General features: G+C 44.4%; 1 protein-coding gene across 2 annotated transcripts in view; it reads right to left on the bottom strand.

Moving 5' to 3' along the window:
• The window catches only part of FBXW8 (F-box and WD repeat domain containing 8), a 113,886-nt gene continuing 95,830 nt past the window's right edge, over positions 1–18,056 (bottom strand). Inside the window, exons 8-11 of one of the 2 annotated variants that reach the window (XM_021007944.2) lie at positions 12,694–12,821; positions 4,957–5,130; positions 1,992–2,144; positions 1–1,403 (exon numbers count right to left, since the gene is read on the bottom strand). In XM_021007944.2, coding sequence (XP_020863603.1) covers positions 1,259–1,403; positions 1,992–2,144; positions 4,957–5,130; positions 12,694–12,821 — 600 coding nt within the window. In that variant the 3' untranslated portion in view covers positions 1–1,258. The remainder of the gene's footprint in view (positions 1,404–1,991; positions 2,145–4,956; positions 5,131–12,693; positions 12,822–18,056) is intronic. The other variant, XM_021007945.2, reaches the window with a different exon arrangement.

Raw genomic sequence — 18,056 nt, 5'->3', positions numbered from 1 at the left:
TAGAGATTAAAACTGGTAGAAAATTTTATTATTTCAACCCGTATTTAGTTATTAATTGTACTGTTGCTGGTAGAAGGGTAACATACCTAGGTTTTGTTTTTAATTTTTAGTAAAACTCCTATCTAACCCCTGCTTTAATACACATTCTGCCTAATTTCATTCGAGCCAGTGACTGCCTTACTCATCTGCATAGCTAGAAGTATGATGAAATGCAGAATGCCACAGGGGCTGCTTTTTGAAAACAGACATTCTCTTTTGCCCAGTGGTCCATTTGTAGTTCTCATTATGACAATGCACGGGAGAAGAACTGTGGCAGAAGTCAATGTTATTAAAGGAAGGTCAGCCGGGGGTCAAAACAACCCAGTTAATACTTCTCCAGCACCCCTATATTTCAGGTGGCTGATGATACATTAGGAATCTTTGGGTGGAAAGTAAACTCAGAGTGATCTTCAAGCAAAGTGCTGTTTCAGAAAGAAAACAAAGCAGCTGCCTGGAGGGGAAGTGGGCCCCAGAGCTCAGCTGTAGCCTGTCTGCCTTCCTCTCTCTATTTCTCCCTCCCCCCATTTTCTCCCTCTGTCTGTCTCTCCTTCTCCCCTTCTCTCTTCATCTGAAAAACCAAAAGGTCTTTGTGGGACAGAACTGACTGTTTTCAGGATGAAAACCATCCTGAATGTATAAGACCTCTTACTAGACAGGAAACCCAGGATCTTCCTGCTACCCCATTTTGCGGCTGCTTATTTTATGAAGAAAAATTAATCTAAAGCATGAAACAGTTCAGTTGCAGATTTAGTGTTTTTAAAAGCTCCATACACTGATCTGTTCTTTACTATGAATAAGCTGAGCCAGTCCTCGGGAGTCGATCCCTCCAGAGCTGCTGGCTGATGCTGGAGGACACAAGACAGAGGGCTAACGTAATGGATGCTCTGGAACACATCCAAAGCTCAGTGTATAAATTATTCTTTTCTAGGGCCCAGCGTTCCCTCTCCTAGGGCCTGCAGATGCCTCTGGCTTGGGCTCTTTTATTCGGAGCTCGAATGCCCCTGCTGGGGCCTACCCTGGCCCAAACGAGGCCAGGGTTGAAAAGGGCTTCTCTTGCCCCCATACCACCCCTCTTGTCATCTGACAACCATTCACTGCCAAGGTGCCAGTGGGGTCAGCTTGGCAGAGCCCGAGGTTTCTGCAGGTTCTAACACAGCAGTGAGGAAGGGCGGCTCTAAGGTCTTCCTGCCCCCTCTGCTCCAAAGGGAGAGATCATTCCCTAAATGTTGTCGTAGGGGACGGCCAGGCCAATGTTATAGTTGTAACCAGCCACTTCATCGTAGGACGAGCGGCAAATTGGAAGAATGCTTTCAGGAGCCAACTGGTCCATGGAAAACTCATAGGCATAGATGATTCCTCGGTGCCTGGAGAAAGCATAAAAAAAGACATGAGGGAAAGAATGCCAAGAAAGATACAAATGATCAATAGCATAGGATTAAAAAAACCCATTATTAATAACAAAGGTAAATAATTAGAAATGGGATTCTGTCCACGGTTATTCATCTGACACCCACATCTCTGAGCATTAATGGTGGATGGAAATGCAAGGCATCCTTCCCCCCCCAGCCAATGCTGCTTCGGTATATCCCCTTTAGGAACCTGTAACATGATGAGTATTTGTGTCTGTATCATTATGAACTGGTGAGGGAATGCAGAGAACAGAGTGTTTGCCCTCTGTTTGCAATCTGAGGATCTCACTGTCAAATAGATGGTTCCACTCTGATACCTGGATTTACAGGCAGACTCCACTCCCTCAGTGACTCCCCTGTGGTCAATTCCACATGGATGTTCTCTAACAAGTAAAAATTCTCTGGGTACAAACCTAAGCCTCGGCACGAAGCAGCTAGTAAGTGGCGGAGTCAGGACGTGAACTCTGATGGCTTGAGTCTAAAACCAGTGATCCTTCCACTAGGGCTCCCAAACTTTTTTACCCCTGAACAATTCATGCTCACCAGTAAGCCCTACCCTGGTCAGGCTGGCCAACTGACCTTCGATGAGCGGTCAAGTCATCATCCAGAATGCTAGCCCCTCGGGGGCTCTTCTCATCAGGGATGTTGGCTGTAATAAGGCTGTGTGTATCAAACCAGATGTGACGCACAGGGTGTCTGGAATAGCGAGGGTGGGAAGACAACTCTTAAACAGACACATTCCCCTCAGATTAAGAGAATCTCACACCTTATCATTTACCCAGCACTATCACAGCATCACACAGCTTAGAGCTGGAAGGATCCAGAGAACTTGCCTCATTTTAGGCAATTTTACAAATAAGAGAAAACTGAAGCTCATGAAGATTAAGCGACTGATCCAAATTCATGCAACTTGGGAGGGGGGGCACAGCTAGGCCTAGAAGCTAGGTTCTCTGACTGTAAGCATCTTGAGGGGAGAGAGACTGGTCTTATAAATCTATGCCTCAGTTTTCTCATCAATGGATTGGGAATATGGATTCTCAGAATGTCTTGCAAAGGGCAGATATTTAAATATTTTAAAAATTAAATTGAATATTGTTGGTGTGGAGTGATAAGGGTCTGCACTGGTATGGCAGCACTGAGAACAGAAACAAAGAGATGGATATGAGAGGTATTAAAGAAGAAGAATTGACAAGATGCAGCATTTAATTTGAGATGGGATGTGAGAAGGAGAAATAAGGATGACTCGGGTTTGGAGCTTAGATGACAGGGAGAATAAAGAGGAAGGTCAGGAGGGCTAGCTAGTGCAGAGAAAGGACAATGAGCTTAGTAAACATGGTGAGTCTGACTTGTCTATAAGGATAGTGGAAATGTGTATGGCAGCTTACAAGAGAGGGCATGGCTATACAGACAGAATCTGGAGTAAAGGAGGTAAACGTGAAAGCTGTGAACATGGATGGTTCTCCATGGAAGAGATCACAAAAGGAGAAGAGGCTGAGGTCTAAACCTGATTCTGATGGAAATGGCTCCTTTGTCACAGAATACTCAAAGAGCTATGGGATAAACCGGGCAGCCTTTTGTGAAACAGTCAAGGAAGCCAAGGCTGAGACAGCCTCACAAAACAGATACAAACCTCCAGCTTAAACCTGCCTTCATCTGAATCACTCCCTCCTAGCAGACTCCACTCTCATGAAGTTAAGGAAATAAGTTCTAACTAGTATCTGCCAGAGGCCTCAACCGTGAAATCTCAAATCTAGTGAAATAGAATTCAGGTCATTTGTAATCGTGGCAAAGGAACCCACGGAGCCCATTGTGGGATGGCGCCAGTGACCCGGGTTTAGGAGCTCTCTCAATGGCACTAGTTTATTGGTCAAAGGCTGGGGTAACTGTCAAAGGCTACTGCAAATGTGGTAGATCACTCTGGAAAGTAAACAGTGGCATTAAGGAACTATGGCCACTAGATTCCATCACACCTTCCAGGATTCTACGCAACCTTAAGATGTGTCACTTCCCTTTCTCAGGTCTCAGTTTCCTCATCTATAAAATAAACTAGTGGATCTATAAAGCTCCTCCTTGATGTAACTCTATGGTCCTGGTTTGCCAATGCTGAAAATTTAGGTGGCTTCTAGCACCATCTGGTGGAAAATCAGTGCATCACATGAGAAACACTCCAAAAAGGAAACCCCTAAGGTGAGCTTCTTTTGAAAGGTAGGGAGAATGCCAGAGTTAGAAAACACTGGGGTGTAGCCCTGGCCCACCATGCCCAGGGCTCCAGCAACCTCCTCCTGTCATTAAAATCTTCATTCGTCTCATGGCTGCATCTATGGGAGGTGCAAACCACTATACACGTGGATGTCATGGCCATCTTTGGCCTTCAATTATGTCAGAGGTGCGATAAAAGAAAATGCTGGCTTGTCTTTCAGTCCTCTGAAGCTGCCTCATGCAGCACGTTAACACCTAAGCCAAAGGGGAATTCCATTTTACTCCTTCTAGTGATTGTAGTTTGCTTCTGATCACAATAAAAGTAATGTGCTTTTCAATGTCAAACTATGAACAATTTCACCAACTTGTTCCAAAAGAACATTAAGCACTTTAGAAATGCCCCACCCGGTCAGACCCAACAGAACCCTCTGTGGGCAGGCATGGGCACTTTTTTAAATAGCAGGAATTTTATTGTTGCTATTATTATTCCCTTAATTTACTATACCTCCATCACTGTGACTTTGCTTAAATTCTTGAAATTATTTCTATTTCCTCTGTAGACGACTACTCAGTGGCATGCTTAAAATCCCAACTTTCTCCTAGGTTGCGGGCAAAGGAAATGATTCTTAGGTGTGACTGCACATTTTCAGTGCAAATTCTCCTCTTTTCTTCATTGGTTTCTGAGCAAAACTCTCCAGACTGAACAGAAGATCACACATACCCATGCAATTATAAACTCTATCTGAAGTCCTATACCAATTTAGCAGGACTTCTACTGGCATCGACAAGCAATGTGTTGTAATGGGTAGAGTTGGCCTCCAAGCCAGGAAGATCTATATTCAAGTCCTGTTTCTGGCACCCACTGGCTGAGTGACCCTCTCAGTTCTCCAGACACCTCTCTAAGACCTGAAGTAGCAGAGAAGGGAGAGGGAGTGGCCTATACCAAAGTACTCATGTATCCCGGTCCTTGGTCACTGATGTCATGGACAGAGATCACAGCTGGAGATGGCCAACCATGCTCTCCTACCCACTGCACGGTGACATGTGAAGGCTGCTCAGCAATCCCGAACATCCTCACTAAGAAACCTTGTTCTCAGGACAAGCCAAGTACATCCGAGATAAAGGCCCCTGGTTTTTTACCTCATTTAAGATAGATCCTACCTTGGAACTGGGGGTATCTGAGGAAAGGGCATGAACACTTCACAAGTGCATACAGAGGAGCCATAGAGAAATATTCTTAGCTCATTCACCTGTAATGACCTGGGCTTGGACTCTATGGCAATAAAATCACCTGAAGAAATGGAATTACCTGGCGTGCATTTCCCAAAGCTTGTTACCCATCCGCTGGTCCCAGACACAAACCAGGCCTTCCTCGCCCCCACTGACAATTTTCCAGTCGTCCATCTGAACAGCAGAGACTCCTAACTGGTGAGCATAGAGTGAACACATGGACATACTGTTGCGCAGATCATACACCCTCACCCTGAGTAAAGACATGATAAACACAGGAATGGAAGTGTACTGTCAATTTTGCTGCTTTAGGTTTTGAAAAATATAGAATTACATCACTTAGAGACACGTAGAGAAAGGAGATAAAAGAATATTGCATAAACATGAGAGCACACTGGCATACGATGTTGGAATGAGGCTGTGTTAATGTATCCTCCCCTGACTCCATCCACAAATGTTTAATTACTGAAATTACTCAAAACCCAACCTCAACAGCATAGTCTAAGGTGTAAAAAGTACAAGGGTAAGCTTCCTTCCTTCCCATCGTCTGGGACCCAGGGCCAGTCCCTTTCCTGGGACCCAGTTTCTTCACCTGCTAATTAGGGATTAGCAGCACCTGTCCCCAGTGTGCGCAAGATTTAGACTGTGAAGGAAAACTTCTCACTCTGTGACACGTGAATAACTAACATGTGTTCAAAAAGCCAGTTTACACGCTAATTACCCAAGAATTGCATGAGGACAATATTACAATACTGACAATATTTCGTCAGGCGCTGGAGCGCTAGTCAAATGGATGGACTCTTATTATTTAGAATATCATGAATAGAAAATGAAGCACTTTTCATAATTCCACACAAAAGTACACAGATGAAAACAAAAAGGAGTCCTGAGAGGACCACAGCAAACAGCCACTTTGTTAGGTCCGCGTTTAATGCAGTCTACTGCCTCCTCTTTAAAAACGGCATGTGTTAGTTTACGGTTTCCTGTACCATGTCCTCTCAGGGCTTGCTGACGACTACCTCCACAAGAAGAAGACATGATTTCCCTCTTATAAAGGAGGAAACTGAGGCTCAAACGTGAAAAGTGACTCTCCAGACTCTCTGGTCACTGCTCCATCCACCTGACCACTGGGCCTCTCACACGACCTACGAGGACAAATCACGTGGGGTGGACTTTGCCTCCTTCTCAGAGAAGCTCCGGAGTGGGTATAAGCCACGACAATTCACCTGTAGGTGCACTTTTAAGAAAACAGCTACGGTGCGAAGGAGAGAGTGGTGCATTTGGAGTCTGAAGGGCTGGGTTCAAGTTTGACTCTGCGCTTATCAGCAGTGTGACTGTGTTTATAGAAACCTACTCTCCTCTGTGCCTTGGCTTCTTAATCTGTACAAGGGGGATAATAACACCTGTGATACCTTCTCTGAAGCACAGCCCCTCAGGCTGGATAGATTTGTTGTAAGGAGCACAATAATGCACACACAGCTGCCTGCAAACCCCAAAGCAGCGATTCATGCCATTCATCGTCTTCCCTGCCTTGTCATCTACCAAAGGATAAGCTTTCCCGAGAGGGGCGTGGGGGAGGCGAGCTGCACGACGAGGGTGATGGGTCTACCAAAGGTCAGCTCTTGAGCAGAATTAGAGAGTTCTAGGACTGGGGCGGTTTGGGGAAGAGCCAAATTTCCCATGTGCTGTCCACAGAGATGGTTGGAAGGACTGGAGAGTTGTTCTCAAATCTTAGAATGGAAAAGAAAGAAGTGTGCAGCATGGAGTCCTTCCTCTAGAATGTGTTAGGGGTGAGCAAAGGTCTAGCAGCCTTGGCGGCTCCCGTAAAGGGCTACTCTGCGGGACAGCGAGGTTCCCTCATTTAGATTTGGCTATTAGGAAAACAAAGGCAAACTCAAATCTGTCCACAAGTTCAGAGTCTGCCATCTGTTTTTCATTTGGATAGCAGTATGGATAACTCCAAAGAAAATAAACAAATAAACCAGAAGATACCATTGTTGGGCTGTAAATGAATAAGAGGCCCCCCCAAGTTCCCAGGGAAATAAGTTGTTTGGAAAGGAAAATATTTCTGGAGGGCACCTACGAGGCAAAGTTGTAGCTTCCTTCCTATGGGCAGTACTGAGGGCATGGACTGGCTCGTTTTAACTCAGTCAACTAGATATGAATCTCAGGTAAACACAACAGTCAGCTTCAAACCTGGGACAACTAGGTAAAGCCGACACTTCAGCACTAAATCAATCCACTCCACGGACTGAGACCCGGGAAACAGAGCCAATGGGCACACAGACATGCCAAAAGGGACAGTATCCAGAGGCAAAAAAGAAGCCGGGGCAGATATCACAAACACACATCTAGCTTGTGTTTCATCAATGTAGTCTGCTGAAAAGAAAAATAATTGGTCCAAAAGCTGTAATTGTGTTATGTTTAATATTCATGGTCTAGCTGGAGTACTGTTCCAAAGCTCCCCCTCCTAGCCCCTCTCTAATGAAAATCACTCCATAGGAGCCTGCTCTATTTCGCCAATTAAAACAAAAGACACCAGCACCATCCAAAGACTCCAACCGAGTCGCATCCATCTGATGGGCAGGAAAACGTGCTGGATCCGAGATGGAGGCACGCTCTGGGTGGGTCTATCGTCCGAGCTCTGAATAACTTATTCTGACCCTTACAGATGGAGTCAGCGGAGCATTTAGCTTGCCTGCTCCCGCTCCCTCTGACAGCAGGCCATACCATGAGCACACCGCAGCGGAACATTAACAGAGCAAGATGGAGGCTCAGAGACTCTTCTTCTCATTGGTTTGGCTTGGAAAGTCCCATCTGACAAGAAAGGTTCATTGTATTTGATAGGACAGTTGGTGGCCAACCTGAAGCCCATTCAGACTCTGGCTTGGTCAGTTTATTAAGGATCTGACCTTCAGCTATGTTTCTATCCAAAAAAGCATCCAGGAGAGAGGGAGAGATGAAGGAGTGAGGCATTCATTCAAATTGAGCCTTGCAAAATAAAAGATTCTCCCCACCCCAAATCCCCACTAAATACAGGACAGGAATGAAGGCATATTCAGTCTGGTTTCAGTGACAGTGAGTGGCTACAGCTATCTATTCTGGTACATAAAGAGATGTCTAAAACCCTCTTTCAAGTAGCATTTTTGATCCCTCGTTAATGATTCCATTTAAATAAGATAACTAAAAAAAGACAACACATTTTAAAGAAACACTGACCCATTTAATTCAAGTAAGTTAAGACCAGAACATTTTTTCATCTTTTTAAACCTCACACTCAAATAAACCTTCAGCGAATGCTTACTATTACTAGTGACTTCAATTCAATAAAGTGATTAAGAAAGCACCTACTATGTTGAAGACTCAGTGTTAGGTGCTGGACAACAATTTCACATATACTAGTGTCTGACTAGTATAGATGACCTAAAAAGGAAAAACTAAAAACATATTTCAATGAGCTAGACAGTTATTACTAAAATTCAACAAGGCATGCTTTCACTTGAGTCCATTTTAATGGTATACTTATTAACGCTATATATGCTGGACTTTTCACAGGTCCCACTAACACAGAGACCTATGACTTTAAAGAATCCAATACGTCAACATTAATTTCCTAAGAAATGCCCTTCAATTCAATGCCCCTGACCCTAAGTTTACTGAGAAATAAGATAATTCAAAGAGAAATGATTGTCACGGAGAGAATGTCAGCTCTCCCGAGGTTCCCTTGGCAACCTGCTGCTGTCCCCGAGGTGGGCCCCATCACTGTCTCCTACTTTTGCTGTGGGCCCTCGCTGCAGCGCTGACTTCATCTGAGAGATTACCACCATGAAGACTGTTGTAGAAACAGAGGCAGGGCTGGGGGACCTCAGAGGCCCATAGCTGTTCTCCAGGCACACCTGACTTAAACTATTCCCCCTGAAAAAAGGGGCTTACTTCCTCTACCTCCTAAGTGCCTCAGAAATGGCATAATTCTGAGGTCCTTCCTAATCTACAGCCTCACTGAACTCACTCTTGTCCCCGTTTACATCCATTCTCTCTTGCCCTAATCTCAGTGGGAAAAGGCACAGATACTGTTAAAACAAAAGAGCCCAGACTGCATCTGATTTAATGGAGCCACACAGAATCCCCATCGGGTCCCTCGGCCCAGCTCCGGGCTCTGCTCTCGGCCACTGAGCTGCAACAGCCAACGAGGACAGAGCTGGCAAAGCTCCACCCAAGGTTTTCCCTGATGATTCCTCTGCCATCAGACCTCATCTACACACAGGGTTACCCCCTTCTTTCCTAGAGATTAATTTCATCATTAATGAGGAGTTTCAAAAAGCAGCATGATGTAGTGGGAAAAGGATACTGGATTTGGACTTGGGAGTAAAGAAGTCTTGGGGTTCTAAACTGCTAACTGGCAAGTCATTTAACCTCAGAGCCTCAGTTTTCTCACCTGTCAAATGGGAAGAAGAATCCTCACACTACCACCTCATAGAGTTCTTACGAGGAACTGACAAACTGTAGAGCATCACGGGAAATGTGAGCTCTTAAACAAAACTTAAGACCTAAGAGGCAGCATGGGACAGAATCCTGCCATGGGGTCTGGATCCCACACCTCAGACCCTCACTGGCATGTGATGGGCAAGTGACTTTACCTCTAAGAACCTCAGTCTCCTCATCTGAGGAATGGAGAGAAAAATTCTCAACAAGTGGATGGGGAAGGACAGTGCTTTAAAAACCTAGAGGGATTTTTTGTTTTAATTATCAAGCCTAACATTCCCAGAAATGGTCGACCCCTAATTTTAATTAATGTTGAAAATTACTCAAAACTGAATCATTTTTTAAAAGAAAATATTTTTTCTACACTTGGGCTTAATTTAGATGTCAAAATATCTGGACAGTTTTATGGACTTTTACTCTAATGCTATTTATGAAGCACAAGCTCCAATGGGGGCTTGTTTTATTTTTCACATTAGAAAGGTAATTTCAGATTTTTTAAATGACACCCCGGGAAGTCCTTCCTATTCCTATTAGGGCACCAAACGTTGCCCTTTTTTTTTTTTAAAATAAAACATTAAACTCCTTGAGAACAGGGCTGGCTTTTTTGGTGTTACATGTGTATCCCCAGCATCTGGAACAAATACACTTGATAGGTGGGGGTGGAACTGAATTGCACTGGGATCGAATGGGATAATATATATAGAGAGAGAACTTTGCAAACCTTCAAGTGCTACAAATGTGTGTGTATATACATATACGTATATGTGTGTGTGTGTGTGTGTGTGTGTGTGTGTGTGTGTACACATATATGTATATGGGTGTGCGTGCAGTGGGATATGTATATATCAGCTGTAATGAGGTGGCTGAGTGGTGCAGTGGATACAGCACTGGGCTTGGAGTCAGGAAGAACCAAATTCAAATCCAGCCTCAGACACTTCCTAGCTATGAGACCCTGGGCAAGTCACTTACCTATGTCTGCCTCAGTTTCCTCAACTTCAGAAGGGGGATCTCAATAGCATCTACCTCCCAGAGTAAAGTGCTTAGCATGGTGCCCAGTGCATGGTAAATGTTACTTCAATGTCATTACTGTCATTATTCTACGCTCACTACTGCATGTACTTTGCAAACATGATCTTCATCACCTTCACTGAGCTGTTTCTTTTCCAGAATACATTCACAATTTCTTTCCTGGCCCTGTGATGTCAAGATGACTCAGTCCTCACCAATTCCCTCCCCTTCCTATATATACTATTGTGGCTGTTGAAAAGCTCCCCCCTCCAGCCATGTTTCATATCACACTTTAATAAAAGTCACTACTTTGATCCCAGCACGTATGTTCCCAACCCACATCTCATCAATGATGCCCCCGCATCACTGCTCTGGGAACCCCTTGGGGATCAGATGCTGCTTTCTCTTGGGCCCCACAAAAACAATCACAACTCCGCTATTCTCACCTGTGGAGAGAGATTTTAAAACCCTGTATGTCAGGTGTATCACCTCCTATTAAAATGGACTTACCGTGACAGATAATTAGGTCAGATTTTTAGACTCCAGAGTGACAAGAGTGCCCTTTTACACATGACATTTGGCTCCTGCTTAGGGGATGGAGCACCTAATTAGGGATCCCTGCTCTAGGGGGAAAAGTCTGCTCTACTGAGTATCTATAGTTGACAATCCAATGTGCAGCTGCTAATGGTATTACAACTTGGCTCAAAACTCTTCCTCTGGTTCCTAATTGGGCCTGTGTATGCAGAGAGCAGGGGTCTCTTCTCTGCTCCACTGTTCTGGTTCCCTGTGAATCTAGCTGTGACTGAACACCCAAATGCTCATGTTGTAAACAAACTCTGCACGAATAAATCTATAATCCCAAAGCTTTTCATTTGGACATCGCAAGTAGCCTTCTGCATTTACTCTCCCAGAAAACGAGGCGCTGCCAAGGCCCCGTGGGAAGAAGGGTATCAGATAAGCTTGTGTTCTTTGTAGGCCTTGCACAAATCAACACGTAGCTCGCTTTGGTAACACTAATACACGAGATTAAAACTATAAATTGATTTGTTTGTTTTTGTTCAGCCACATGGGGAGGCCACTCATCAAACCTGGCTTTGTAAGAGAAAAATAGCCTGGCCTGTCTGCTAGATGATCACGTTACACCTATCAAAACATCAGCTGTCTTCAGACGACTAAGAAAAATGATGGAGTATTCTCTTTACCAACAAAGTATGCAGTGTGCTTGCATTATCTTTGCCCTGAAAAATGGGGAGGGTTTGGCGAGGGGGGTGCCGAAACATTGTTTGATAAAATAATTATTTTTGCAAGCTGCTGCACTGGCGGGACAGAGGTCTGGGAATTGGCAAGAGGAAGCATCCGCCTCACAATCTGATCCCCACCACCGAACCAGACCACCACCTGCAGCCTGGTGCCGAGCACTGGGAGAAGGCGGGGTGCCATTAGACACTGGCCCGTCGCCATTCCGCATCTCTTTGGGGCACTGGATCAGACACTGCAGATAACTGGCCAAAAAAACAAAACCGGGGGAAAAAAGAAAACCCAAAAATTGGACTCAGAGGGTCTTTTCAAAACTTTAATCCTTTCGTGCTGACGGTTCCCGGTGTGCCCATCGCTGGCAAAGCACACTGCACAGGGAAAGCCTGACTCCCTAAGCCAACGAGCTAAAGGGAAGGCCGCTAATCAGCTAAATAGAGCCTGGAACTTGTTCACAAAAAGTCTGTCTTTCTCTCTCTCTCTCTCTTTTTTTTTTGGTCACTGGAGGGACACCATAGTGTTCTGAAATACACTCCTGACATCATTTGGCAAACAAACTCATTTCACTGAACATGATTCATCCCTCAGGTTATTGTTTTTAATATCAGAAAGTGAGCTCTTAAATGCCAGACAAATTTTGCAGCAGGGGGAAAAAATATTCCAAGTGGTCTCTCTGGACCCTCCACCAACTGTGTCCACCAAATGGCTTAAAAGAAAATCTTCCCATGATGCTCTCAGAAAGAAAGCAGAGAGGCAGAGATATCCAACGATTACCTAATACCAGGCTCTCCAAGCTCATGGAGACAGTGTATGCAGGAGGAGGGGAAGGAGGGGGAGGAAGAGGAGAGAGGAGGAGGAGGAGGAGGAGGAAGATGAGAAAAAGGAGAAGGAGAAGGGGGGAGGGGAAGAGGAAGAGGAGGAGAAGGAGGGGGAGGAAGAAGGAGAGGAGGAGGGAAGAGGCAGGAGGAAGAGGAAGGAGGAGGAGAAGGAGGAGGGGGAGGAGAACATGAACCAGAATCCGGGGTGGGAGCCCATTCATTTCTGGAGAGCGCTGCTGTTAGTTCCAACATACCTCCTGTCCTTATTTCCTGCGACCAGAAGGTGTGGGGGGCTGTTCCGGAGGTTGACACATGTGAAGTCCCCCAGGGAGCTGCCCAGTGTGGTCAGGCACTGACTCGTCTGCAGGCTGTACAGCAGTATCTGTCAGGAAAAAAGAACAGCCCCTGCACACGTGGACCCAACATACCAGGGACCAGGCCTGGACCAAGTGGCTTTTGCTTCGGGATAAACCAGGGCAAGATGAGAGGCCCTCGGACTGGACCGAAGATGTTTTACCCGTCACAATTTCCCAACCATCCCTGGGATGACGATGTTATGGGGACTCTGCAAACTGGAGGACAGGTATTCTGCTGGCTAAGGAACACGTCAAAAGGAGGAGAAAGCCGCCATTGTGCTCATTCCCTGAATCTTGGGAAGGTTGTGCAGAAACTTGTAACTGCAAAAGTCGCCAGCTATCTCTGAAATGGCCCCAAGGGGAGAAATGCATAAAGGCTTACAGGGAGTGGAAGCTGAGTGCCGCCCAGACACCCCAAAAAGAAGGATTCTAAGAATAAAGGCAGGAGAAGCAGCGGCACTGGGGTTACCTTCAGGACAAAGAGGGATGAGATCAGAGGATGGAGAGCATCTGGACTTGTGGTCTGAGGCTCCAAGTCATAAGCCTGGCTCAGTCACTCAGTGAATCTCTCTGGGCCTGTCTCCTCATCTATAAAATGAAGGGATTGGCCTTGATGGTCTCTAAGGTTTGTTACTGCTCTAAAATCTGTGAGCCTATGACCTGGTCCATTGCCCTAATTTTACACCTGAGGAAACTGAGGCCCAGACATGCAACGTGCCCAAAGTCATGCAGGTAGATGAAGGGCACGGGAAGGGAATAAACGTTTACATAGCACCTACTGTGTGCCAGGTACTGTGCTGAGCACTTCACCAATACTGTCTCATTTGGTCCCCACAACAAGCCTAGGAAGCAGGTGCTTCCCCATTTTGCAGACACTGAGGCACAGAGAGGTTAAGTATCTTGCCCAGGGTCACACAGTAAGTGTCTGAGGCCAGATTTGCTAGCTGCCAAACAATTCCTTCCTTCCTTCAACAAACATTTACTGAGTTCTTACTATGTCCAAGAAATAGTACTAAATGAGATTAAACATACAAAAAGGGTCGCTGGGTCTCCAGGGCTTGACAGTCTTGTAAAGGGGTGGAGGATGGGTAAGGTGTATATCAATAACTGTAATTCAAGATAAAAAAATGAAGATATAGTAAGAGAGGCTCAAAGTGCTGCAGAAGTCCAAAGAGAGGGTTTGGGGTCTCTGGGAGGGCTTAGGAAAGACAGAGCACTTGATCTGTGTCTTCAGTGACGCATGGTAATAAGACAAGCAGATCTGAGGAGAGACAGTTTAAAACGCCCAGAGGTAGGAAAGCAAAAGGTATGTTCAGAAAATGTAAATATTTAAGAAAGATCTGAATTATATTAAGCAACACGGTAGGAAAAATGGATCTCACCATTTCTTTTTAAAAATTATTTTCCAAATAATTCACCATACTGGCTACTGAAATTGCTCTTATAAATAGTGAATTGCTTAAAATAAAATCTTCCAGTAGTACTTTTAAAAATGAAGAAGCAGCCACAGCAGCTGTTAAATATTACATTGTCTAAATTTATGCAAAGGAAGCTAGGTGGTGTACTGGATAAAGCATTGGGCCTGGAGTCAAGAGGGCCTCAGTTCAAAACTGGCCACAGACACTTATTAGCCATGTGAACCTAGGCAAGTCACTTACCCTGTTTGCCTCAGTTTCCTCATCTGTAAAATGGACTGAGGAAGGAAATGGCAAACCATTCCAGTGTCTTTGCCAAGAAGACCCCAAATGGGGGCACAAAGAGTGACCTGACTGAACAATGACAAAATTTACGTAGGCAGTGTTCATAGCATCAGGACTGAGCTCTGGGATGTGGCCACTGGATTATGACAACCCTCCACCCCTACCCCAGGGAGAAGCTCCATGTTCAAGTTACACCGGGAGAAACTAAAAGATTGTTTTAAAAACATTACCCCCATGGACACTGTCCCATCCTCCCCCCTCTATCGGCTTCCACCCATTGTTTAGGAAGCATTGATCTCATTAGATATCCACAGAGTAAGAAGAAGACAGCTTATCAACTCATCTCCACATACATACATACATACATACATACATACATACATACATACCTCGGATCTTACTCCCACGTTACTGTTTATGTTGGACTCTTCATGACCCCATTCAGGGTTTTCTTGGCAAAGGTATTACAATGGTGTGCCATTTCCTTCCCCAGCTCATTTCATAGATGAAGAAACCGAGGCAAACAGGGTGAAGGGATTTGCCCAGGGTCACCCAGCTAGTCAGTGTCTGAGTCCAGATTTGAACTCAGCTCTTCCTGACTCCAGAGCTGGCATTCTATTCAATGCACCACCTAGCTGCCCCTCCTGGAGCCTTTGTTTCCTCATTTGCAAAATGAGGGGGAGGACAAGATGGCCTCTTAAGCCCTTGCAGCTTAATGATCCAAAACCATAGTAAAGCCAGATGCAAGAAATGATGCTAAACTATTTTGAGCATTAATTAGCTTGTGAATTCTGGTTTCCAGTGGATCTGCACATCTCTTCTATCAACTGACAACAGATCTGAACAGGATGGAATCATTTACCTTTCTCTATTAAAAAGAACTAGGAAACCAAGTTAGAGGGCATGACCTTGCAGTAGGACTTGGATTTCAACTCCTGGATTTATTTACCAGAGGCTTTAGGGTACTGTATACCTTAAACGTTCTGTATGTTACAGAAACAAACACACTGAGCAGCACTGTCCCTGCCTTGAGAACTATTTGTCTCACAGATATCTATAGAAACAATTAATATCTCAAATCTTGATATAGTATTAGAACTACTGCTGCTGAGAATTTCTGAAAGTAACGGCAAGTTTATTATGATTCAAGATTAAAGAAAAAGATCTAGGAAACAGCTGAAAATAAAAAATTTATGTGCATCAGTGAGATGAATTCCAGTAATTTTTCTCTCAGATCAATAAGAAGACAATCTAATAATGAAACAACTATCATTGACAATTAATAACCCAAGAGGACATAATTAGGGAATTCATTCAAAGGCTCTGGAGGGGAAAAAAAGGAGCACTGGTTTTGGTTACTATGCTCATAACAAGTCATTCTGTATTTATTTTCACTTTGCATCACCTACATTTATTACATACTTCTTCAAAGTCCTTTTACAAAGAATAAAGTATACATTTGTAAAAGAGAGATAAGCACATTGAATGAATGAGTGCCCAAGGCATAAAAAGGCCATGGTGGATCTTGAATTGATATCCCATATGTTGATAGACAAGCCCCCTCATCTTTTCTCCCAGGTCTTTTAAGGGGGAGATGGATTATTCTTAACTGACAGAGTGTGACCTAAACTCTTCCCCAAAAAGATTTTCTCTTTTTTCATTGTCAAGACTTCTAAGTTAGTAGTTAAGAGTCAAGTGTCATCTGGAATGTTTAATAATTCAATGAATTAGAAATATCCAGAGTACCTTTACCATTACGTTTAGTTAAAGACCATAGAGATTAGAAAACACATTATCCATCTCAGAGGCGATTCGTTCCATGTTACAAGTCCCTTAACGACCTTTACTATTTCTCCCTCCCTCCCTCTCTCCCTTTCTCTCTCTCTCCCTCTCTCTCTTTTAATAAGGCTGAGCAAATGGGACTTCATTTTATCTGATTGCCAGACTAGTGAAATTAATTATTCATGCTCACACTCTCCCTTTTGTTAAGACCATGCATTAGACTAATTCTTCTCTTTATTGCACTAGTCGGGTGAGTCTAAAACTTGTGGCCACTCTCCTCAGACAGATGTACTGAGAAAGAGATGGGTAGATACGTTAGAAAGGAGGAAAAGCCCACCCAGAGCTAAAGTCTTGGGGAAAACGTTGTGCACTAATGTGACCACCAAATCAATAGACGTCAGGGAGTTTTTTAAAAGTACAAATTGCATCATAAGGAATATGAAAAAAGTGGACACAAGGCACATTTCTACAGAAATTATGAAGTTTCACTAAGACTCATAGGTAAGCCTTGAAACTGTTGCCGAGTATAGGAAAGCAAACTGTAGAAAACAGACAACATTACGGCTTTCTTTTCCCCTTCAGAGTCTTAAAATTCTACATCGAGACAGAAACGGAGGGCAGTGGTGTTGAAGGAGACACGAACCTTTTCAGAAAGGTTTTCAAGTATTAGTTAGTTACATTCCCATCTTAGTCTCTTAACTTATAGCCATGGCAGTTTTAGATTGTCCTCCATCCTTCGTGTAGTTTTTCACATCCCCAGTACAGACACAATTTTGGAAGTAGAATGATCCACTGTACAATAAAACCATATTTCAATTGCTACATACTTTAATGAGGCAATTCCAGCACTGCCCCCTAATTCAGAAATTGGATTGGGTCTTTACACAGATATAAATCCAGATGGGAAAGAATTTCCTGTGGTCTCTTCTCACTGCTACCACTAGTCTTGTGATCCTCATCACCTCTCTGCCTGCATGTGCCCCTGGAGGACCCAGAGACGAGGTACAGAGATGGCGGGCACGGTGTCAGCAGCTGCCAACAACTAAAAGCCGCCTCTCTCCTTGTATATTTGGCCAAGGCCACCTGCTGTCACTCCTCTGGGTGACTGCCTAGACATATAACCTTGCTTCTCCACTGCCCATGCCACAGCTGCTGGTACATTAGGCTGCAAGGAGAAGGGATTCAGAACCAGGAAGGAGGCAGCATGGCCAAAGCCCCAGTCAGAGGGGGAAAACAAAGTGCCCTGTTGGAGGCATGCCCAACACCTTCTGGGAATGGTCTGAACTATCTAGTGTGCCCCAACACTGGCTTCTATCGACGGCCACCCCGAAGGAAACTGTGAGGACTCCACAGAGAGTGGCTGCAGATATGACATGAGATCTAAGTCAATGAACTACTTCCTCCATCCCTTCAGAACTGCAATCTACAATGTAAACTTGATAAATCTACAAATGGGACTTCCCTGAAAAGATGAGGGTTTGGGCCCTCCAATATACCACCAGAGAAAGATGGAAAAGATCTGCAAAGACTTTTTAAAAAGACACGAACATCACAGGCCCAGATGTGCTTTCAGAGAAAATGTGGAGAAAATAAGGATGGGAAAAGCAATTAGACCACACCAAGTGCACACAGAGCAAATGTGTGCTGGAAATGACGTGAGTTTTAAGGTACTAAGGGACTGTTTCTCCAGGCAGAGAGGCCTCCAGGCAAAGAACCAGTACTTTAGTGCCTGAGAACTCATGTCATTTCCAGCACACATTTTCTAAAGAGAGAGAGAGA

This window comes from Phascolarctos cinereus, unplaced genomic scaffold, assembly GCF_003287225.1.
Source record: "Phascolarctos cinereus isolate Bilbo 61053 unplaced genomic scaffold, phaCin_HiC Scaffold_4;HRSCAF=312, whole genome shotgun sequence".
In the NCBI taxonomy this organism is placed as follows: domain Eukaryota; kingdom Metazoa; phylum Chordata; class Mammalia; order Diprotodontia; family Phascolarctidae; genus Phascolarctos; species Phascolarctos cinereus.
The sequence above is the reverse complement of the archived record's forward strand: the minus strand, read 5'-3'. Positions and strand labels throughout refer to the sequence as shown.